At 41.1% G+C, this 23,970-nt stretch overlaps 1 protein-coding gene across 1 annotated transcript in view; it reads right to left on the bottom strand.

Moving 5' to 3' along the window:
- The window catches only part of LOC110065676 (uncharacterized), a 39,716-nt gene that overhangs the window by 5,776 nt on the left and 9,970 nt on the right, over positions 1-23,970 (bottom strand). The window contains exons 2-19 of the mRNA XM_089270776.1: positions 14,470-22,566; positions 13,754-13,914; positions 12,522-12,887; positions 11,954-12,054; positions 11,392-11,493; positions 10,442-11,022; positions 9,706-9,927; positions 8,892-9,224; positions 8,297-8,551; positions 7,532-7,725; positions 7,090-7,426; positions 6,606-6,731; positions 5,860-5,982; positions 5,296-5,418; positions 4,028-4,156; positions 3,549-3,677; positions 901-1,010; positions 1-89 (exon numbers count right to left, since the gene is read on the bottom strand). The exon at positions 1-89 is cut by the window's left edge and continues 27 nt beyond it. Of these exons, the coding sequence (XP_089126902.1) occupies positions 1-89; positions 901-1,010; positions 3,549-3,677; positions 4,028-4,156; positions 5,296-5,418; positions 5,860-5,982; positions 6,606-6,731; positions 7,090-7,426; positions 7,532-7,725; positions 8,297-8,551; positions 8,892-9,224; positions 9,706-9,927; positions 10,442-11,022; positions 11,392-11,493; positions 11,954-12,054; positions 12,522-12,887; positions 13,754-13,914; positions 14,470-22,566 (11,578 nt within the window). The remainder of the gene's footprint in view (positions 90-900; positions 1,011-3,548; positions 3,678-4,027; positions 4,157-5,295; positions 5,419-5,859; positions 5,983-6,605; positions 6,732-7,089; positions 7,427-7,531; positions 7,726-8,296; positions 8,552-8,891; positions 9,225-9,705; positions 9,928-10,441; positions 11,023-11,391; positions 11,494-11,953; positions 12,055-12,521; positions 12,888-13,753; positions 13,915-14,469; positions 22,567-23,970) is intronic.

Genomic DNA, 23,970 nt, shown 5'->3' with positions numbered 1-23,970 from the left:
CATTCTGTCCTGTTCTCATTACAGAAGCTTGAGGTGACAGACGCCATTTTTTCTTTAAAAGACTTGTCAGTGTTGAAATCCCATTCAAACTGTTCCAAGGAAAAAATCGAAGATATTTCTGCACTCATTCGTTCGTTATTGGTTCGTTCGTTCGTTCATTCATTTTTTACAAAAGCAGCACACAAAATTAGCCCGACAAGGCTTAGATTAGGGTGTCATACATTACGAATACAAACTGGCAAATATGAACATAGAGGAGCAATAATCCCAGTAGAAGAACGAATACGTTTAGTATGCAAAGAAAATTCCATAGAACATGAAGAGCATTTCTTGATGTATTGTCGGGTGTATGCCACTTTAAGACATGAGCTGCACTGACTTACATATTTGAAACGCTGACACTAGCCCTCGTTTCCACAGTTTAAGGGATAACGGGAAGACGAAGTATTTACTTAGAGCAGAAAACACGGTTACATCTAAAATAATAGGTGAATACATCCATTTCATGTTTCAAAAAGGGAAAGAGATTCTTAATTCACAAATGTAATAAATGTTTGAATTTTTCAATTAATTGTATACGGATATGGTAAATGTTATTTTGTATTTTTATTAGTTAATGTTAAAACCGTTGTTGTAACTAAACCAATAACTCCTGTTGGAGAGTAAGGCGCAATAAAGAATATTACTACTATTACTATCACTATCACTATCACTATCACTGTCACTGTCACTGTCACTGTCACTGCCACTGTCACTGTCACTGTTACTGTTACTGTTACTATTAATATAATTACTATTCATTCATCCATTTATTCATTCATTCATCTTTTATTTATTTATTTATTTATTTATTTGTTTATATATTTATTTATTTATTTGTTTATTTATTTAATCACTCACATCATCCTTAGTTGCCACTGATATCTGTACAGCCTGTTCCCGTTCCATCTCTGAAGGTTGTCGTGGTATTGGCAGCACTGGGGTGGGAGGAGTATCGTCCTTGGCCAGACCTAAGGAAGTATACGTGCTTTAATTTCATACCAAGTTCTTAACCAATACATGCCACTTATTAACTGAGACTGAGATCATCACTTGGAAATCTCGGACTGAGGCCTTGAGGTATTGACCGAGCGATGGCGAGGTCAATACGTCAAGGCCGAGTTCCGAAATTTCCCTGTAATGACCGAACGGACGAGGTTAATAAGTTATTTACTAGTAGTAATCAGAGGTTAGTGAAGTGCGTTCGATACCTGGGGGAGGAAGGGGGTTCTCTAGGAATTTGTCGATAGGGTGTGTTGCTAGGAACATGAAATTTTTGGGTCATAGCAGCGGATATTCAGTTGGTATTTGGACATCTGATTGTAGGTTGGGTACCAGAAATACAATCCCTATCGATATTCCATACTATAATAGACAGAAAAAATCAGAAACTCAATTCTTTTTATATCAAGATCCCCGATTGTTTACCAAATCCTGATTCCCATACCGTCAAAGTAGACCGCTGGAAAAGCATACCTTTGGCAGCAGCGCATACTCAAGCCCATTTATGTCATGTAGTTTCGGGGTATTGTTTAACTTTTGTGTCCTTTATTGGCATTAAATGTCACATTACACTAAACGGCGCATCGTTTAGTATGTTTAAGTACTATGTATAACTATAGAAAAGAATAACAGTAAGTTAAACTTTATTTCCAAAGATGAACGCTTTTAACTTAAGTTTACACGTAAGCTTGCATCAATTAAGCTTTATTACTGCAGTGGAATTCCTTGAGCGGTGTGCATTTCCATTTCCTTTTCATCATTTGTTGTGCTACGATGAAATATTTGCAGTCTTTCCCAAGGTTAGTGAAGTTGTTACTTGATTTACTCGAGCTATTACAGTCGAGGCTTGCAACTTCATTCTCACAGAGAAGTTGAATTCCCGAGAAAAGCAGCTGATTCCTGACAGATGACACAGATCACAAATTGGTCTGTTATCCACGCAGTTTCGGAGAAAATACAGCACTAGCTACACAGCTTTCTGGTGTTTAGATAAGTACCTTTAGCCCGTAGCTATAGTAATAGTTCGAATAAAACAACTCAACTTCACTAATCTTGGAGAAAAATGCGAAGATTCCTACGTAGAACAACGATCGAAGAAAAGTACATGGAAATGCATGCATGGGTAGTACTTGGTGTGAGACCTCACTATTATTCAAAATGAGGCTTCACATCAGACCGAGGCTACTTGTGCCACATATCCAGTCCAAGATGGCGTCCAAACCCTGAAATCACCTTGCCTCACGGAAAATTGCGGGACATAAATCCGCGGGAATGACGTGATTAGACCGCGTTCTCCTATCGTCGAACGCAATCATATGGCCTTTTTAGCGCTGGAAAAAAACTGGAAACGTTTTTCAATATCCGCTTGCGCGCGCAAGAGGTCATTCAAGGTCATGTTCACTGAACCGAAACAAACCTAGCCGTGCGATCGAAACCAGGAGGGACAGTAGAAACAGTTTCTTTGAAAATTTTTGTCTTTATTACGCCAAGATCTAGGGCAAATTTAACAAAAAAAATTCATAATGCCTGGTCATTAATTACAAGAAAATCTTGCCTGCTCAGTAGCGAATCAGAGCGCGCGTACTATTGTAGCCATATTAAAAAAAGCAATATGGCTAAAAACAAAAACAAACGATTTTAAAACATATCGAGCAAACAAACAAACAGAATCGTCCACAAATTAAGAATCGTAGTCGTAATTTAGATACTCAGACTTCTTCTTCGAATACGAAGTTAGAACCAACTTATCCAGTGAAATAAATAGCAGCTATGGAAAGTACTGTTCAGTAGTTTTCAGTTGTATGGTCAAACTCTAAGATTTCATTCCCAGACTCAAAAGTAAGAACCACATTGTTCAGTACAATAAACAGTACCACAGAAAAGTAATGCTCTGTAGCTGTCATTTGAATGGTCACAGTTAATTTGTGATTTCGTGTATAAGCTGAAACGTAAGAAACGCGTGGTAAATTAAAATACACAACATAACAGGGAATTGTTACCCATCATTTGAATGGTTAAAGAATAGCGCCGACAAACTCGGGACTTAAGCAAGTAACAAAAAAAGGACAGGACTGATGAATCTGATCTCGTCTTCGAGAGAAGCATAGTCGATCACTGGACTATATTTCAGCATTTTTACAATCGATCCCGGTATTACGTGCTTGCTTATGAGGACCCAGCACAAATGGGCTTGAAGATGTAAGTAATCATCGCAGTTATGAACTCTACTCAAGCAGTGGTGAAAATAAAGCCTGAAAAAAGTTCAGCCTGAGCTTTTTCCAAGCTTTATTTTCACCACTGCTCAAGTAGTGTTCATAACTGCGATGATCGCTCCCATTTTCATATTTTAATCCGCAGTTCAAATGTATGATTTTCAGATATTCGCGCTCACAAATAGGTTTGTCAAAATAATCGATCCGCTAAAAGCGATCTCCAACTACGTATTGAATTGTATGTTATTCATTCTGATTTTCAATTACGCTAAAAATCAAGTGATATCTTATTACTTCTGCATTTTCCGTCGATGAAGTATAGGTTCTGATCACATTCACACTTGTACAAGCCGCGAGTGTTCACGCACTTGTGGAACTCGTCCGTGCAGTTGAACAAGTCATCATCCAGACATTCGTTAATATCTAATAAACGAAAGTCAAACAGACAATTAGTTCGCTGAATGAATATAATCGTTTGGAGGTGTTATAATGTATTCGAAAGGGATACAAATCGACGCGTTTGGCTATTCAGTGCTGCCGTTCCTCGGGCCTTTCGCCTCATTTATATCTCCATGGTCGGCTGTGACTGACTGACTTCAAGTTTTTTGAAATGAGTTTGAGAGTTTACCGCATCGGTATCCCGCAAAAACTCTAACAATCTCTTAACCGTAAATGTTGGGCGATAAGTAATGGGACTCTTAAACAGGCAGTATGAGGGAAGAGAAATAAAAAAATATATATATTTATTTTAACATTGAAAAATTAGGTAGTACCTTGACAATCGTAACCATCTTTGCTCAGTTCAAATCCTTTCTGGCATAAGCACTTGTAACTTCCAGGGATATTCTCACAATTCTGAGCACATTGATGGAAAGGTTTTTCTGGGTCACATTCATCGATATCTAGAGAAAAAAAAACTGTCAAAATTAAAATAGCTATACATAGATAAAAGAAAAGCCCTATTTGAAAATAAACTGTGAACGGCGAGTTATCTGCTCTTACCATTTCGGGCGGGGGTGTGTGTATATGGATATACATGCAGCTGTTAAGGCCATTCCTCACATTTGCATTGCGCATCCCTACTGCGCATAATTTATGGCGTCATTAGCGCGCGCTCGTGCAAGCGCACATTGAAAACATGACGGAATTGCCTTGATATTGAGCTCTGTCAGTTGAAAAATGGCTCTAGCTCACCAACGAGCACGGGCACCCCAATTTTCTTTCCACTCATTGTAATCAACTAATCATAAGCTTTGCGTGAGAAAAGACTGATCTAATTTCTATTGCTGAAAATTGAATAAATAAGAAAAATAGCAGATACATGGTGGTCTTTTCTATTTGGCAGTCGGTAACCACGTCAAGAAATTTGGTTCAAATTTTTAACCAAGGATTTAGCTTTCTGTCTGAATCAAACTTAAAACGTTTATTTGTGTCCGACACAATGTATTGACTGTAGTTTAATGCGTGTTCTTATGAGTCCGGGCTCACAAAGATGTTACAATTACTGGGAATGCGTTCTTATAATAAGCATCAAATAATGCCAAAATGGGGCATTTTCAATGCCTCACTGCTCCTTAATGAGCATGGGCACCCCCCTTTTTTATTTCAAAATTGAAGTTATCATATGATAAATATTCAGTGGACAAAGTTTGAACAAAAATCTATTGTCAGTTTTATTTCAGAGGAATTACCTTAAGGGCATGATCATTCAAGCAGCATATTGGGATAAATAGCGGATATGGTTTAGAAATAAGAGACACACCCGCACCAAAAAAAATTCATGGAGAGCGCCCCACCCCTTACTTGGTCAGTCGTTACGTTATATGAGTGTAATTGGTCAGGTGTGTTGTTGGTCGGGTTCTGCTTTGAGAAAAGTAATTACAGAAATCGTCCACAGTCAATGATAACAAACCACTTCATCACAGTTCGTTTCTAAGATTTTGTTCTACTCAAGAGCAAATAGGTTTTTTGCTTATCTACCTCTCCTATTAATATTGATATTGATATTATTAGAGTATTAAGAATTTGAAGTGTCCAGTACCTTTGCACGTCTTTCCATCGCTCTCCAACCTGTAGTTAGCAAAGCATGCACAAGTTGGTTGGCCTTCACTTCCTTTGAAGCAAAATTGTGAACAGCCATGACCAGACAAACATGGATTTGTGGCTAGAAAAGAAGAGTTATCATACGTATTACTGACTGCTGGTTATGTATTGTTGATTATTGGTCCAAAACCTTTCTAAGATCTTGGCATATAGGAGAGCTCGCTTTGAAGGCCACTGCTTCAGAACCAAAGATCAGCCGGACCATTTCTAAAATTCTTCTCCAGAGACTTTCACGCCCGAGTCGAGGAAGCACACCCCTCACGTATCCTAGCATAATTACAAGAGATACCAGGCTCATCTTAACTGGGGAGAGCAATGACAAATGTGGCAAAACGGGAGGGGGTGGGGGGGGGGGGGCATCGATCTCGACTGTAGTCGAAGGATGATGATAATAGCTAATTTTATACAGGGAAGAAAATTTCATGACATGTACCACCCTTCACTTGGTATCAATAATTGCCACACTTCTAGTCAGAAATAATTTCTCTCTGATAACACTTACCCACACAATTTGTCCAGTCAGCAGGATCTATTTCAAAATACTGGTTACAAGAACAGGTGTAACTCCCCTGATTGTTCACACACAGCTGTGTGCAGTTATTTCGTAACTCACATTCATTGATATCTACGTAAAAAAAAAAAAAAACAGCAGGGTGATGAATAGTCAAAGAAGCAATTACCACACTCGTACGTTAACGTATAACATAACTGTCGTATCAGTTATAATCAGGACCTCACCTCCAGTGTCAGATTACTGACCGACTTAGCAGGAAGCGCATGATTGTCGCGCCAAAACTTTTCCAGAAAAACGCGCATTATTTGTATTTTTAGCAAACCGTATTCCCGCGTCCATTCCTTAATTCCGCTATTGGGAGCAGAATGAACATAGAGGAACCCAAAAGATCACGAATACCTTCCACTCCCATTTCGGAATAGTCCCGAAAAAACGTACCCCTTGTTGATAAAATGCAGAAAGCGCATCCGTCCGAGAGCGTCAAAGAACGTTGGTGAACCCGTCTGTTAAGTTACTGTGAAACAAAACGGGTAGCCATTGTTGTATCATTCCAACGCTTATTTGTACGGACGGATTCAGTATTTAAAATCGGAGCAAGACTTGTTAAAATTATACGCTTAGTTTGAGTCCCGAAAAATAGCACTTCAGGACATTAACGCAGAGATGATGAACTTTCTGTTGTAATGTTGTAAAGTATTCAAATTCAAACCTCCAACTCATGGTATGAGACTTACCGTCACAGCTTCTTCCATCGTCAGTGAGCTTGTATCCTTCACGACAATCACATAAATAGGACCCCGGGACATTGACACAGATTTGTTCACAGTTGTTTGAATTATTGCTCTGGCATTCATCGAATTCTACGAAAATAAACATAATTTAAAACTTCACTGCGTTAAAACAGGGGTTTCCATAAAGGAGCTCGTAGAGTGTTGACCCTTCAGGTCAATGAGGCAACAGTTAAAGTTGAAAAATCCTATCTGTATCACAATAATGATTTTCAAACTCTTTGCTTTCTTCCCTTTTTCTAATTTTTAAAGATAACCAGATGAGGTGCTAAAGTACCTATAGCTACCTCCACTTCGCAATTTCTTTAGTTCGAATGCAGTTTGATACAAAACACTCTTTGCCCATATTTTTGAGAGAAAATTGAGGTAAAAATATCACTTGCTTGGTTTCGATCTAATAAACTGATGCTTTGTGATTCCCTCCACACACCTGCACACTGGGCACCACTTCCGGTATAACCGGTTGGACAAGGTCCGCATGTGTATCCACTGGCATTAGCTGGAGGAGGAAGATCAATGCACTCCACATCTGCGTAACACGGCTGACCATTCATCTCGCAGGCGTCAATGTCACTGTCACAGAACCTTCCTGTGTAACCTCCCTGACATGCGCATCCCATGTAAACAAATCTACTATCAGTGTTGACTGGGTCGCCTTCATCTGGTGAGACGCACTGTCCACCATGAGAGCAGACGCACATATTAATCGTGGGACTCCAGGTTGTGCTCGCACCTTTGTCGTCAGTAGCAACAAACGATAAGTTGAACTGTGAACAAATATAAACAAAACAAATATAACTTCAAGGATGTAGAACTCTATGTGGAATGTTTTAGTACTTGCAAATTGAAATTTGGTTACCGGCACCGCCTACCTTTCGTGTTGATGTAACAAGCCAAGTGAAATGAAGCACGTTTCCACTTTGGTTCACCGTGGCGCCTGGGGGTACGTTAAACACTCTAAATGTAATCGTATCGGTGTCTTCCGCTATGATGTCCAACTGAACAGTTGAATTATAGGTGGCGTTTATTGAGCTTGAATTGTTTATTATCTTGGGTGGAAAATTGTCTGCGCAACGAGGTAAGAAAACACAACAGCAGAGTTACCAACTTTAAGTACCAAATTCCACTATTAGAATTTTGTCTTACAACACCTAGCTCTTCAGCTGACATCTGTACAATTATACACAACTGCCTTTCACACAACACATTGAAGAACGAATGTATACATGTGTTGCAAGGGTTTAATAGGGAGACTTTCAGGTATATAGCCGTCCTTCTGGATAAAGGACTGCGATTGCTATGACAATAGAGCCATCGGTACAAATAATGCTGCTGCCCAAACGAAACATACCTATTATACACATTTTCATCTACAGCATTTGAATTGCTTTGTTTAAATAGTGTTTAGTGTCAGTGCTTTCAGATCATTAAGTTTTTCAGAAACGCTTTTATTACCCCGCGAGATTGGAATTCGATTAAGAATATATTGTATCATTGAACAACTTTGAGAACCGTTTTATTCTTTTATGCAATAGCATGTTTTCTTCTTGACGACCAAGCCAAATCCTAGGGGGGCGGGGAAATGTGACGGTACATAACCAAGGTTTTCTTATAATCGTATGAATGCCTCTACTTACCAAGAATGTTTGACTCATTGACCAACTGAATATTAATATCTTTTGTTACCATGCCAATAGACAGGTCTCTTGTGGATGCCACGTCAAACAAGCATTCATAATCATCTCCACACTGAGCTTCAGCTTTGAGCCTTAAGCTGTCGTTATGCCACTTGATGTTATCAGCAAACATGGGCTCGAAATCCAGCTTAGCAAACGTGTCCACGCTTTCATTTTTAGCGTAGGCGAATAAGGACTGGGATTGATTAATTTGCCCTAAAACAATGCAAAATAACCTCAGCAACTGAGAAAAAATAACTGACATCACCCTAAAAGGCGGCAGCTACAACAATTACATTTACTCGGAGTAAATCAGTGTGAGTAAGTTGTAAGCTCAAATTACATCTTTTGGGTTTGCACTCAAAGGAGATATCAATCTTCGCTTTTACGTGTCATAATTACATTGAACTATATAATTCATAAATTGCAATCACTCATTTCACTATACCCTTTCTGGGTAATTACAAAACCCTCCTCGTCAGTGTCTAGTCCTGGTTAAATCAACAATTGAAAATCTGAAAAAGTGATTGACAATGGCATAGAAATGTGTACTTACACTTAACACCAAACTTGAAATGAATCTCTCTAAACGATGAGGAGGATTGTAGAACCGTCCCATCAGGCAACGTGTAGTCGTCATCCGGGTTATCACTCCAAGTTCCCAGCAAACCTTTCGTGGCATTCTTATAATCATCTCCAGGAGTTACAACGAAGGACAGCATTTCTTTCTTCTCACAGAATTCGACGGCCGTCGTTGATGGGAAAGAAACCTCCAGACAGTTTTCTTTAGGTTTTAAGAAAGAGATATTACCTCCAACGCTTACACTTTGGTTTGTTAGATTGCTATAACCACTGTAAACTACGCGGTCAATGAAAATGCTGATACCACCTAGAACCAACAGAGCAAAAAACAATTAAATTATAAGAAAAATACCATCCCTAATGAAACTGAGGTACGTTATGCTTCCAAAATAAACTAGAAGCGGGAGAATTATGCCCTTGTTGGAGAAATTTTTTAGTGACCGCAATTACTCGCAAATCGCCAGCAACAGCGTCAGTCTAAAATTACAGATTCGGAACATGTCATTGTCAATACTGCAAATTTGATGGAGATGGGGTTAGCAGTTACTACTAGCTGTCAGAACAAACCTTGAGGGTAATAAGTTTAAGTGAATGACCAGGGTTTTGTCCTCATACGTCTTATAGCAATTAACGTATCAGTAAAATTTATGCTTACTTTGAAAGAGTCTTATTTTTAAAATCAGCCAGTTTGGAATTAGATGAAAATTTGTTTGTTTCATTTGCTGTCGCCCATGATCTTTTATCACTGAGGTGGCGAATTATTTGCCATTTCTCAAAGATTCCCTCACCTCCTTTCTTCACTTTCACTTCAACAATGCTGGTGTTTTCTTCTTTAGCAGCCCCAGCTGTAAAAATAGTAGCCGTTGTTGAATTCCCCTGCGCAAGGCCTGTCCTGGCCTGGAGCTGAAAAGTTCCGTTTTGTGCATCGATCATGACGTACTCTCCAAGGCCATTAAATGTGTAATTCCCACCATCCAGAGTCTTGAAATGAGGATCGCAACAGAACCAACCTACGCAATAAACGAAAAAAGGCCGTTTAAAAGGCGAGCGAGGTAAAGTTTAAAACAGCCGGTGAGTCACTAAGTCAGTTATAGCTAGCCGGTCACTTAGTCCGCAAAACGTCGGTCAGTTTGTCTCCCATTTACGGTCAGTTATCCATCCATTCATTCATTCGTTCATTCATTTATTCATTTATTCATTCATTCAGCGTTCGTTCGTTCGTTTGCTCGCTCGCTCGCTCGCTCGTTCGTTCGTTCGTTCGTTCATTCGTTCGTCCGTTCATTGGTTCGTTCATCTATTCATTTAGGCAACCGATCGAACGAACCTATCAGCCAGCTATTCTTCAGTCATTCACTAAGTCGTTCAATAAATCATTTTTGAGTCAGTGAGTGAGTGAGTCACTTTTTCAATCATCCAGTCAGTCTGTCAGTGACTCGGTCATCCAATCCGTCTATATGTCCTTTTTTCGATCATCAGTCAGTCCGTTAGTCCAAAGCAAACATATTAATAACAAACAGAACTTACGTCTACGGGGAGGTCTGTAAAAGCGGCAGTCATCAGATGGACGATAATAATAAAATAAATCGCAGTAACTGATGTCAACACAACAATATCTGTAGGCTTGCTGGTCAGTGTAAACCGTCTCAACGCGATTCAACCAATAATAATAAGCTTGCACTTTGACGCGACCTCCGTCAGGCTCGCCAACCTTAAGTGCACCCCAGTTTTTCCAGTCCGAGGAGTAACAACACATTTGCGTCATCCTAAAATATATCAGTCCCTTTTGAGGACTGTAACGAAAGACGGATTTTGAGCGTCTTGACTCGTAGCAATAATCGGGCCATGAATACCGGTCCCAACGGAATCTCCCTCTATCCAACCACGCCTGCGATTCACTACAAGGACAAGCCATGCGCCAATCCCGGCCTATCTGCTGATTATACAAAACAGGGAAAGCCAGGAATTCTTGAAGACCAGCCCAAGTGAAGCACTTCTCCAACGAGCCGAAACCATCGCTGTCCTCGATCCTCCAAAAATATCTTCCAATCAAATCGGTGTTTCCTTCGTTTTCATCAAGATTTAACATTCCAAGCAAAGTCCCCGAGCTATGAAAAGAACACCAAGGTAAGTTTAAAAGAAATTGTGGAGGGCTTTACAGAGCCACCTTCAATTTCTGAAAATTTAAGGTGTCTCTGGATTCTTTCCCACGAATTTTGTTTTTAATTTGCAAAAAGTTGTATTTCATCATATAAAGTGTAGTAGCAATGATCGATCAAAACAAAAGTGTTGGAAACCAGTGTTATCATTATGTTGGGCGCTGGTCTCGCATCGAACTAAGAAGCACCTTACTTGGACAATATTAATTTAAACTAATGAGTACAAAACCGCCCTGCTGTAGTCAAAGTTTTCAGTATCACAACACAAAACTAAACAAACAAGCTATCTTAGATAAAAATGAAACCTGTTCTCCTCACCCCTTCATGTTTAAGTAGTTTTTTCCATAGTCTCCAGCGTTCCAGCCTCCGACAGGAATACCGTACCAACTAGTCCAATAGGAATAGTAACTTAAATCATTCCTGTTTAAAAAAAGTCGCAGTCAATGTGAGAATTTACTGTGTTCAGTTGTCGAGTGATGAACGGTTTCACAAAATGGCTTGGGGACCCACGCTGTGTTTTCCTCAAGTGAAGAGGCATATCTTGTTTATGTTTGGATTCGTTTTCATTAACTCTAAGGCCCTTGCAAAAGCTTCTAAAAATTTAACCTTACGAAGAAGTTACATTCCTGAAGAAAACGTGAAATAGAGCGAAAACTTAGGTCCTACTATTTTCTTCATCAATCATTTACACTCGCGGATCATGAAATCCTCTAAAAATGCATAATCATGCAGCCTAACGTAATTGTAACTATAGGTGATAGTACTCAAAATTACTTGTAACATTATTTCGATCTATATCATTGGATTTAGTAACAAAACGAAAGCTCCGTTTTACGGATTCAAGAACAGAGCTTTAGATTGCAAAACGAAAATAGCTTACGGAACTCCCGGAACAACCCAGTTAATTCCTCCACTGGGGTAATTGAACAGCAAGAATGTGTTGAGCCCGTTTGTGATGATGACAGCTTGAAACGTGTTGCTCTGGAAAAAAAGATTGAGAAGCCATCAACAACGGTGATGTTACACTTTCTGACATGTCCCATAAGAGCCCACAAAAGGTGTTTTGCAGAAGTAACAGGAGTTGAACATTTTAGAAATAAACTGCTTTGGAGAAGTTTGGGTGTGTTCACCTTCCTCATGACTCATTATGTTTATTTTTGAACCGTGAGTATATAGGGAATTCTGAAACAGGTTATGCAGGCAGAAGAAAGTTGTTCAATATCGCTAGACATTTGCGGCACTCATTTTTCACCGATATAATTATTATTTTTTTTTTTTAGATTTGGTTCCCTGTGTTTAAATTAAGAAAAGTTTTTCTAGCTTAGCAATCAAATCGTTTGAAAAGATTTAAGCGTGCAAGTAATCGACTCAGTCCCAGATAAATTATGCGTTGTACGTGTAAGACGTGCCGTTTTGTTACGCCATGCAAAAGACATGTTGACACTTACCCCGGGGCAGTACAAGGAGTACAAGTATAAATAATACACGTAAGGGCAGAGGTTTTCCCACGTTACAACCAGAACCCAAGTGGCTCTAAAGTTGGCAAATTTTCCACTTTTGCCGTAGCGTTGAACATGTTCTGAGGCCATGGTCAGGACTTCATTGGTTAGGCTTTCAACGGTGGTTTGTCTGACTTGTTCATACACGTGGTAATACACCTTCGAGTAACCAGCTTTGAAAGCGATGTACTCATCAGCAGTGGCCCAGAATGGTGCAATAATAGCCATATTGTTAAACCATCGGTAGACGCCAAACCTTTGTGGCCACCACCAGCTCCATTCATAGTTGAGTTGGATTTTGCCATTGCGACATATCTGCAAAGTCATTAAATTGAACGTGTAAGCGTTAACAGAATTTGTATAAAGATGTTGTTATATCCAGTAATAACCACTGGACGTTGTTGATTTCAGCGACCTGATCGCGTCTTTTACTTAAGACACCTATCAAGCAATGAACTATCGCCACCTTACTCCAGAAAGCTCGCATTTCAAGGTAACTAGGAAAACTGTATCTTTCAACCGTTTCATGCTTCAATCCCCGGGCGGCAACTCGCACATTGGGCCGATGAGTATTCTATTGTACGACAGCTTCCACTCGTTCCCGCCGTACCTAGTAAGCTCTGAAAAAATTGGCTTAGAGCCAAGACGTATGAGCCGATTACAGGGAAGTATAGTCAGCTCAACAGAAAGGAGAGGGCTACCTTACGTAGCAAGCGTTTCCGTGCAGTTTCTGCATTTTACTCAGTTTTACTATTACCGCGCGAAGAGGAGAAAAGACAGAGAAAACGCATAATAATGGCTTTGTAGAGACGGTTGCTACGTAGGCTAAGGGAGGGTCACCAGCAATAATATTAACGGAGTAATCTAATTAATTTATTTAAATTTATATACCTTCATAGGGCTCTTATAATTTCTTTCTTCTGCTTTTTTTCTTTTTTTTTTTTTTTCGTGGCGTACCTGTAAACTAGCTTTTTAGCTAAGCGTACTGACCACGTTAAATATATTGATTGATTGATTGATTGATTGATTGATTGATTGATTGAATCTCTAGCCAACTCTTTTGGGCCTTGATGGCTAACTCAAGCGTAAATTAAAAATACTTAATAATATAATGATATCTTTTGAACCTATTTGATCGATTGCGCATTATGCGATTCGAAAGAGGGAAAGGGGATACCTACGTATAATTTGTAATGCCGCTCTCCGAAGAAGGGAAATCCAAAGCGGTCTGTTTTGACCTCCAGACAATGACTACTGTAGTAATATGGCGAGCCGCTAAGACGAAACTCGTGATCACCCTGCTTCAGGCCGTAATGATACATGTTATTCACATATGGAGGTGCTTTAAACAAACAAAAGAAAGAAGAAAATGCAATTATAACATAGCTAGCAAACTCGCGTAATCAAATTCGATACGCGCGAGCGTGCTTCATGTTCCCATTGTGCACGCTGATGACGTCGGCGCTAAACTTCCATGTTGAAAATGTTATAAAACAATTGGTTCATGTGTCAGCCGTACGTTCATCGAGATATGGAGCACTTGGGAAGTTTGGAGAGCACTCATGAAGCTAGAGTTGTTCTCAGCCACGCCTCGAGCAACTCTTACGCATCTTTCGTGCTCTCCAAACTTCCCGCGTGCTTCGTATCTCGATGAACGCACGCTAACGCATGAGACTATTGTTAAACTTGTAAGTGGATAAGTTCACATATGATCCGAAAGACAATTTCAGCCGTCTCAGCTGAAAACCAAGGCATAATCTCCCAAACAAAGTGATGCTCATTTTCAAATAAGGAATCAGTAACAACGTTCCATTATCTGATGATATGTTATTTCCCTCTAAGTATGATAAAAAATTACAAAACCGTAATTTATTGATGAGGAAATCCTTTAGCTTACTTGCAGAAACCGAACTGCTTGTGCTGACAAACGTCGACATACTTGGAGAGACACTTGCAGAAACTGAAATGCTTGAGGTCAGGGAGGTCGACAGCCTTGGAGAGATACTTGTAGAAACTAAATTACTTCCCATAAGAGATGTCGACAAACTTCGAGGGATACTTGCAGAAACTGACATACTTTTGCTGAGGGACGTCGACACACTTGGAGAGATACTCTCAGAAACAGAATTACTTGCGTTGACGGACATGGACAGACTTGGAGAGATACTTTCAGAAACTGAATTACTTGCGCTGAGGGACCTCGACAGACTTGAAGAGATACTTCCAGAAATTGAATTACTCGCGCTGAGAGAAATCGACAGACTTGAAACAGTACTCTCAGAAACTGAATTACTTGCGCTGAGAGACGTCGACAGACTTGGAAAGATACTTGTAGAAACTGACATGCTTCTGCTAAAAGACGTCGACACACTTGCAGAGATACTTTCAGACACTGAATTACTTGTGCTGAGCGACATCGAAAGACTTGGAGAGATACTTGTGGAAACCGAATTGCTTCTGCTGAAGGCCGTCGACACACTTGCAAAGATACTTTCAGACACAGAATTACTTGTGCTGAGCGTCATCGACAGACTTGAAGAGATACTTGCAGAAACTGATATGCTTCTGCTGGAGGACGTCGACAGACTTGGCGAGATACTTGTAGAAACGGAACTGCTTCTGCTGAAGGAAGTAGACGCACTTGCAGAGATACTTTCGGACACCGAATTACTTGAGCTCAGTGTCATCGACAGACTTGGAGAGATAGTTGTAGAAATTAACATGCCTCTGCTGAAGGACGTCGACACACTTGCAGAGATACTTTCAGACACTGAATTACTTGTGCTGAGCGTCATCGAAAGACTTGGAGAGATACTTGTGGAAACCGAATTGCTTCTGCTGAAGGCCGTCGACACACTTGCAAAGATACTTTCAGACACAGAATTACTTGTGCTGAGCGTCATCGACAGACTTGAAGAGATACTTGCAGAAACTGATATGCTTCTGCTGGAGGACGTCGACACACTTGCAGAGATACTTTCAGTCACCGAATTACTTGAGCTTAGTGACATCGACAGACTTGGAGAGATACTTTTAGAAACTGATATGCTTCCGCTAATGAACGTCGACACACTTACAGAGATACTTTCAGACACAGAATCACTTGAGCTCAGCGACATCGACAGACTTGGAGAGATACTTGTGGAAACTGAATTGCTTCTGCTGAAGGACGTAGACGCACTTGAAGAGATACTTTCAGAAACAGAATTACTTGTGCTGAGGGACATCGAAAGACTTGGAGAGATACTTGCAGAAACTGACATGCTTTTGCTGAAGGACGTCGACAGACTTGGAGAGATACTTGTAGAAACTGAATTGCTTCTGCTGAAGGACGTAGACACACTTGCAGAGATGCTTTCAGACACAGAATTACTTGAGCTCAGCGACATCGACAGACTCGGAGAGATAGTTGTAGAAATTGACATGCTTCTGCTGAAAGACGTCAACACACTTGCAGAGATACTTTCAGACACAGAATTACTTAAGCTTGGTGACATCGACAGACTTGGAGAGATACTTCTGGAGACTGAACTGCTTCTGCTGAAGGACGTAGACACACTTGAAGTGATACTTTCAAACACAGAGTTACTTGTGCTGAGGGACATCGATAGAATGGAAGAGGTACTCTTAGAAATTGAATTAGTTGCGCTGAGGGACGTCGACAGACTTGGAGAGATACTTGTGGAAATTGAGATGCTTCTGCTGAAGGACGTCGACACACTTGCAGAGGTGCTTTCAGACACAGAATAACTTGGGCTGACGTATATGGAGAGACTTGGAGAGATACTTGTAGAAGATGAAATGCTTCTGCTGAAGGACGTAGACACGCTTGCAGAGATACTTTCAGACACAGAATTACTTGAGCTTAGCGACATCGACAGACTTGGAGAGATAGTTGTGGAAATTGATATGCTTCTGCTGAAGAACGTCGACACACTTGCAGAAATACTTTCAGACACAGAATTACTTGTGCTGAGCGACATCGACAGATGTGGAGAGAAACTTGCAGAAACTGATATGCTTTTGCTGGAGGACGTCGACAAACTTGGAGAGATACTTGTAGAAACTGAACTGCTTCTGCTGAAGGACGTAGACACACTTGAAGTGATACTTTCAAACACAGAGTTACTTGAGCTAAGCGACATCGACAGACTTGGAGAGATAGTTGTAGAAATTGACATGCTTCTGCTGAGGGACGTCGACACACTTGCAGAGATACTTTCAGACACCGAATTACTTTTGCTGAGCGACATTGATAGACTTAGAGAGATACTTGTAGAAACTGAATTGCTTCCGCTGAAGGACGTAGACACACTTGGAGGGATACTTTCAGAAACAGAATTACTTGTGCTGAGGGACATCGATAAAATGGAAGAGGCACTCTTAGAAATTGAATTAGTTGCGCTGAGAGACGTAGACAGACTTGTAGAGATACTTGTGGAAATTGAGATGCTTCTGCTGAAGGACTTCGACACACTTGCAGAGATGCTTTCAGACACAGAATAACTTGGGCTGACGTATATGGAGAGACTTGGAGAGATACTTGTAGAAGATGGAATGCTTCTGCTGAAGGACGTAGACACACTTGCAGAGATGCTTTCAGACACAGAATAACTTGGGCTGACGTATATGGAGAGACTTGGAGAGATACTTGTAGAAGATGAAATGCTTCTGCTGAAGGACGTAGACACGCTTGGAAAGATACTTTCAGACACAGAATTACTTGAGCTTAGCGACATCGACAGACTTGGAGAGATAGTTGTGGAAATTGACATGCTTCTGGCGAAGAACGTCGACACACTTGCAGAGACACTTTCAGACACAGAATTACTTGAGCTGAGCGACATCGACAGATTTGGAGAGATACTTGTGGAAACTAAATTGCTTCTGCTGAAGGACGTAGACACACTTGAAGAGATACTTTCAGACACAGAATTACTTGTGCTGAGGGACATCGAAAGACTTGGAGAGATGCTTGTAGAAAATGATATACTTCTGCTGGAGGACGTCGACAGACTTGGAGAGATACTTGTAGAAACTGAATTGCTTCTGCTGAAGGACGTAGACACACTTGCAGAGATACTTTCAGACACCGAACTACTTGAGCTAAGCGACATCGACAGACTTGGAGAGATAGTTGTAGAAATTGACATGCTTCTGCTGAAGGACGTCGACACACTTGCAGAGATACTTTCAGACACCGAATTACTTGAGCTGAGCGACATCGACAGATTTGGAGAGATACTTGTGAAAACTAAATTGCTTCTGCTGAAGGACGTAGACACACTTGAAGAGATACTTTCAGACACAGAATTACTTGTGCTGAGGGACATCGAAAGACTTGGAGAGATGCTTGTAGAAAATGATATACTTCTGCTGGAGGACGTCGACAGACTTGGAGAGATGCTTGTAGAAACTGAATTGCTTCTGCTGAAGGACGTAGACACACTTGCAGAGATACTTTCAGACACCGAACTACTTGAGCTAAGCGACATCGACAGACTTGGAGAGATAGTTGTAGAAATTGACATGCTTCTGCTGAAGGACGTCGACACACTTGCAGAGATACTTTCAGACACCGAATTACTTGAGCTGAGCGACATCGACAGATTTGGAGAGATACTTGTGAAAACTAAATTGCTTCTGCTGAAGGACGTAGACACACTTGAAGAGATACTTTCAGACACAGAATTACTTGTGCTGAGGGACATCGAAAGACTTGGAGAGATGCTTGTAGAAAATGATATACTTCTGCTGGAGGACGTCGACAGACTTGGAGAGATGCTTGTAGAAACTGAATTGCTTCTGCTGAAGGACGTAGACACACTTGCAGAGATACTTTCAGACACCGAACTACTTGAGCTAAGCGACATCGACAGACTTGGAGAGATAGTTGTAGAAATTGACATGCTTCTGCTGAAGGACGTCGACACACTTGCAGAGATACTTTCAGACACCGAATTACTTGAGCTGAGCGACATCGACAGATTTGGAGAGATACTTGTGAAAACTAAATTGCTTCTGCTGAAGGACGTAGACACACTTGAAGTGATACTTTCAAACACAGAGTTACTTGAGCTAAGCGACATCGACAGACTTGGAGAGATAGTTGTAGAAATTGACATGCTTCTGCTGAAGGACGTCGACACACTTGCAGAGATACTTTCAGACACCGAATTACTTTTGCTGAGCGACATTGATAGACTTAGAGAGATACTTGTAGAAACTGAATTGCTTCCGCTGAAGGACGTAGACACACTTGGAGGGATACTTTCAGAAACAGAATTACTTGTGCTGAGAGACATCGATAAAATGGAAGAGGCACTCTTAGAAATTGAATTAGTTGCGCTGAGAGACGTAGACAGACTTGTAGAGATACTTGTGGAAATTGAGATGCTTCTGCTGAAGGACTTCGACACACTTGCAGAGATGCTTTCAGACACAGAATAACTTGGGCTGACGTATATGGAGAGACTTGGAGAGATACTTGTAGAAGATGAAATGCTTCTGCTGAAGGACGTAGACACGCTTGGAGAGATAGTTTCAGACACAGAATTACTTGAGCTTAGCGACATCGACAGACTTGGAGAGATAGTTGTGGAAATTGATATGCTTCTGCTGAAGAACGTCGACACACTTGCAGAGATACTTTCAGACACAGAATTACTTGTGCTGAGCGACATCGACAGACGTGGAGAGATACTTGCAGAAACTGATATGCTTTTGCTGGAGGACGTCGACAAACTTGGAGAGATACTTGTAGAAACTGAACTGCTTCTGCTGAAGGACGTAGACACACTTGAAGTGATACTTTCAAACACAGAGTTACTTGAGCTAAGCGACATCGACAGACTTGGAGAGATAGTTGTAGAAATTGACATGCTTCTGCTGAAGGACGTCGACACACTTGCAGAGATACTTTTAGACACCGAATTACTTTTGCTGAGCGACATTGATAGACTTAGAGAGATACTTGTAGAAACTGAATTGCTTCTGCTGAAGGACGTAGACACACTTGGAGAAATACTTTCAGAAACAGAATTACTTGTGCTGAGGGACATCGATAGAATGGAAGAGGTACTCTTAGAAATTGAATTAGTTCCGCTGAGGGACGTCGACAGACTTGGAGAGATACTCGTGGAAATTGAGATGCTTCTGCTGAAGGACTTCGACACACTTGCAGAGGTGCTTTCAGACACAGAATAACTTGGGCTGACGTATATGGAGAGACTTGGAGAGATACTTGTAGAAGATGAAATGCTTCTGCTGAAGGACGTAGACACGCTTGGAGAGATACTTTCAGACACAGAATTACTTGAGCTTAACGACATCGACAGACTTGGAGAGATAGTTGTGGAAATTGACATGCTTCTGCCGAAGGACGTCGACACACTTGCAGAGATACTTTCAGACACAGAATTACTTGTGCTGAGCGACATCGACAGACGTGGAGAGAAACTTGCAGAAACTGATATGCTTTTGCTGGTGGACGTCGACAGACTTGCAGAGATACTTTCAGACACCGAATTACTTGAGCTGAGCGACATCGACAGATTTGGAGAGATACTTTCAGACACCGAATTACTTGAGCTGAGCGACATCGACAGACTTGGAGAGATACTTGTGGAAACTGAATTGCTTCTGCTGAAGGACGTAGACACTCTCTCAGAGATGCTTTTAGACGCAGAATTACTTGAGCTAAGCGACATCGACAGACTTGGAGAGGTAGCTGTAGAAACTGAATTGCTTCTGCTGAAAGACGTAGACACACTTGCAGAGATACTTTCAGATAGGGAATTAATTGTGCTGAGCGACATCGACAGACTTGAAGAGATACTTGTGGAAACTGAATTGCTTCTGCTGAAAGACGTAGACGTAGACACAGTTAGAGAGATACTTTCAGAAACAGAATTACTTTTGCTGAGGGACATCGAAAGACTTGGAGGGGTACTTGTAGAAACTGAATTGCTTCTGCTGAAGGACGTAAACACATTTGCAGAGACACTTTCAGACACAGAATTACTTGAGCTAAGCGACATCGACAGACTTGGAGAGATACTTGTAGAAACTGAATTGCTTCTGCTGAAAGATGTCGACAATCTTTGAGAGATACTTGTAGAAACTGTAATGCTTCTGCTGAAGTACGTCGAGAAACCTTGAGAGGTACTTTTAGAAACTGAAATGCCTGCGCTGAGGGACGTTGATAGACTTTGAGAGATGCTTTTAGGAACTGAAATGATTGTTGTTAAGGACGTTGACAGACTGGGAGAGACATTTGCTGAAAGGGAAATACTTCTGGTGAGAGATGTCGAGAGACTTGAAGAGGTACTTGCAGAAACTGAAGTTTCTTTGCTTTGAGATGTTGTCAAACTTGAAGATATACCTTTAGACACTGAACTGTATCTGCTTAGAGACGTCGACAGAATGGAAGACATACTTGAAGACCGTGAACGTTCTCTGCTGAGAGATGTCGACAAACTGGGAGACATACTTGTAGTAACTGAACTGCTTGTGCTGGGACATACGCATGTTGAAAGTAGGGTACTGCTAATAGGGGATTTCGGGACATTTGGAGAAGCTAAGACGCTGTTACTGAGATCAGTTAAGTCACTTGACGACAGGCTCGGGGTTTCCGAAATACTTGTTTTTAAGGATGCTGAGGCACTTGCAGAGGCACTTGTGCTGCTGACAGGCAACGAGACACTGGGAACCACATAGGTTGAAAATAGAGCATTTCGAGTTGAAGATGACGAGTCGTTCGAAGACGCTGTTCCGAAAACTGAAGCGCTTTCACTTAGCGATGTTGAGTCACCTGCGGACGTACTTGGGAAGACAGTAGCTGTGACTCTAATGGACGTTGAAGCACTTGTAAGGAGACTTGTTCTGCTGCTAAGGGACAACGAGTTACTGGGACATAAGCATGTGGAACGTGGCTCACTGGTAAGAGAAAATTCCAAAACACTTCGCGAAGCATTTCTGTAACTGGGAGACGTTACGCCACTTGGAGACACACTGAGGGAAACTGAAGAACTTGCTGTGCTGCTACTGAGCGACAACGAGATACTGGGACATAAACAGGTGAAACGTGGTGCGCTGGTAGTAGATGTCGCGGCACCTGGAGAACCAGCTGTTGCTGAAATTGTAGCGCTTGTCCTGAAGGACGTCGAGTGAATTGGAGACACACTTTGAGAGACAGAGGTAATCGCGCTAAGCGACGTTGAGGCACTTGCATAGGCACTTATGCTGCCGCTTCTGCTGCTGCTGCTACCACTGGAGAACAACGAGATATTAGGACATACACAAGTTGAAGGTAACGCACTTGTAATAGGAAACGTCGATAGACTTGGAGAACCAGCTGTGGCAGCCAAACCACCAGCACCGAGAGACGATGAGTAACTTGAGGACACACTTGAAGGTACGGAAGTACTTCCGCTCAGAGACGCTAAGACACTTGCAGGATACATTATGCTGGTGGTAACGGGTAGTGAAGTATTGGGACATACACACGATGCAAGAGCCACGTTACCAATAGAAGATGTCGAGACACTTTGGGAGACAGTTGAGAACACTGAAGCGCTTGTGCTAAGAAACGTGGAGGAATCTGAATTACGCGTTGGGGAATCTGAAGTACTCGTTGTAAGGGATGTTATAACATTTTCAGAGGAACTCGTCCCGGTAGTGAAGGAAAACGAGATATTTGGGCATACACATGTTGAAATTGCTTCAAGAGGAGATGAAGTGACACGTGAAGAAACAGTTGTGGAAACCGAAGGGTTCGTATTGAAGAAGGACGTTGAAATACTTGCTGACACACTAGTGGAAAATGACGAGCTGGTTCTCGGAGCCGTCGAAATAGCTGCTGAAACGTTTGTAGAAACTGAACTGCTTGTGCTATAAGACGTTGAGGTACTTGAAGAGACACTTGTAAAAGCTGTAGCGCTGGTGGAAGGAGAACTACTCACAGTGGCACTGCTCTGGCTGACTGCTGGAAAAACTGGAAGCATATTGTTCTGGTTTAGTAAATGAATGAGTTGCCAGTAATCGGAGACCTATGTTATACGCGACGGATTATGGGATCGCCAGGGGGCAAACATTACAACTCGCTAGAAAGAAATGTATGGCGTAACGACGTTTCTTTATCAAAAGCGATGATTTTGAACAAGGAATAACGCATTTTCGCAGTGTTTTTGTGTGGAGCGGAGGTGACGTGTTGGCGAGTGGAAATTGTAAGATTTTGTGTAATTAATACGATAAAATCTATTGATAAACACTCTGTTGCGTCAAGTTGATTGTGAAATCTACCGAATCCACATCAAGTAATGGTCTCGAAATAGTACAAACTTAGTTATAAATTTGAGGGGATTCACTCAATAAAGCCTTTTCAGCTGTAATTACGTGTGTCGAGATTACTTTCTTTTTAGTTACGTGTTCACGTAAAGGATTGATTGATTGATTGATTGATTGATTGTTATCTCATCATGGATGCTGGAATTTTACCCCCACAAAGGAGAGCTATTGTTGTGCCAGGGGATGGGAATAATTGTTTCTACCCTGCCGAATAATTGCGCTGTGGAAGCTAAGAGTGAAACCAGTGATAGAAAACAAGGGGGAATCCGAAGGTTGTCTAGCACTTTTAATGAGCAACATCCACAGGTTTTTCAGGGACGTGAGACAGAAACAGAAAGCCCTTTGTAACGCAATTCCACCCAGCATTAAAAGGTCTGAAGAACATACCTACGGACAAATGGTATTTAAAGCAAAATCAGCCAACGCTCAGAGAGATATTCATGGAGCCTCCCTTGATCTCTTACAGAAAAGGGAAATTGGTTAAAGACATGCTTGTTGAAGAAAAACTATGAATGCTTTTATGCAGAAACACAATGTACACGCAACAGGAGTCGCGTTGGTCTGTACAAAACGATTAGAGCAGACCTTAGTACTCATTGTGACCTTGAATTTATCACGATTTATAGATCTGGGCCATGGCAAAGCGTCTTGTTTGTTTTTTGGCAAGTAGAATCTCCATAAACCAACGTGAGGAAGAACTTTTTTGTTTTTCTGGGTACCTTCGATCGTTGTAACAACCACGCACACCCGGGCACACAGCATAATGTTCGCAGCCGGGTTTAGTCCCAATCATGCTCGTTGTAAATAGCAGGACACATGTAATTATAATTGAAAAGGTTTTATTGAGTGAATCCACTCAAATGTATACCTAAGTTCGTACTATTTCGAGACCATTACTAGAGTGCTTTGGTTATGGTGCGTGATTCGCGTTCTATATTGCAAAGAATACAATTATATGAATGAAAAAGAAATTTCCTATATATTTTCTGCGGGAAATACATTGCTCAAGTGATACTGAAGCTTATTGGCGTTTTGAGTGGGGATATTCGGC

The sequence above is a fragment of the Orbicella faveolata genome, unplaced genomic scaffold (genome assembly GCF_042242905.1).
Source record: "Orbicella faveolata isolate gen_17 unplaced genomic scaffold, um_ofav_v1 contig_34, whole genome shotgun sequence".
Taxonomy (NCBI): Eukaryota; Metazoa; Cnidaria; class Anthozoa; order Scleractinia; family Merulinidae; genus Orbicella; species Orbicella faveolata.
This window is presented reverse-complemented; position numbering and strand designations above follow the sequence as displayed.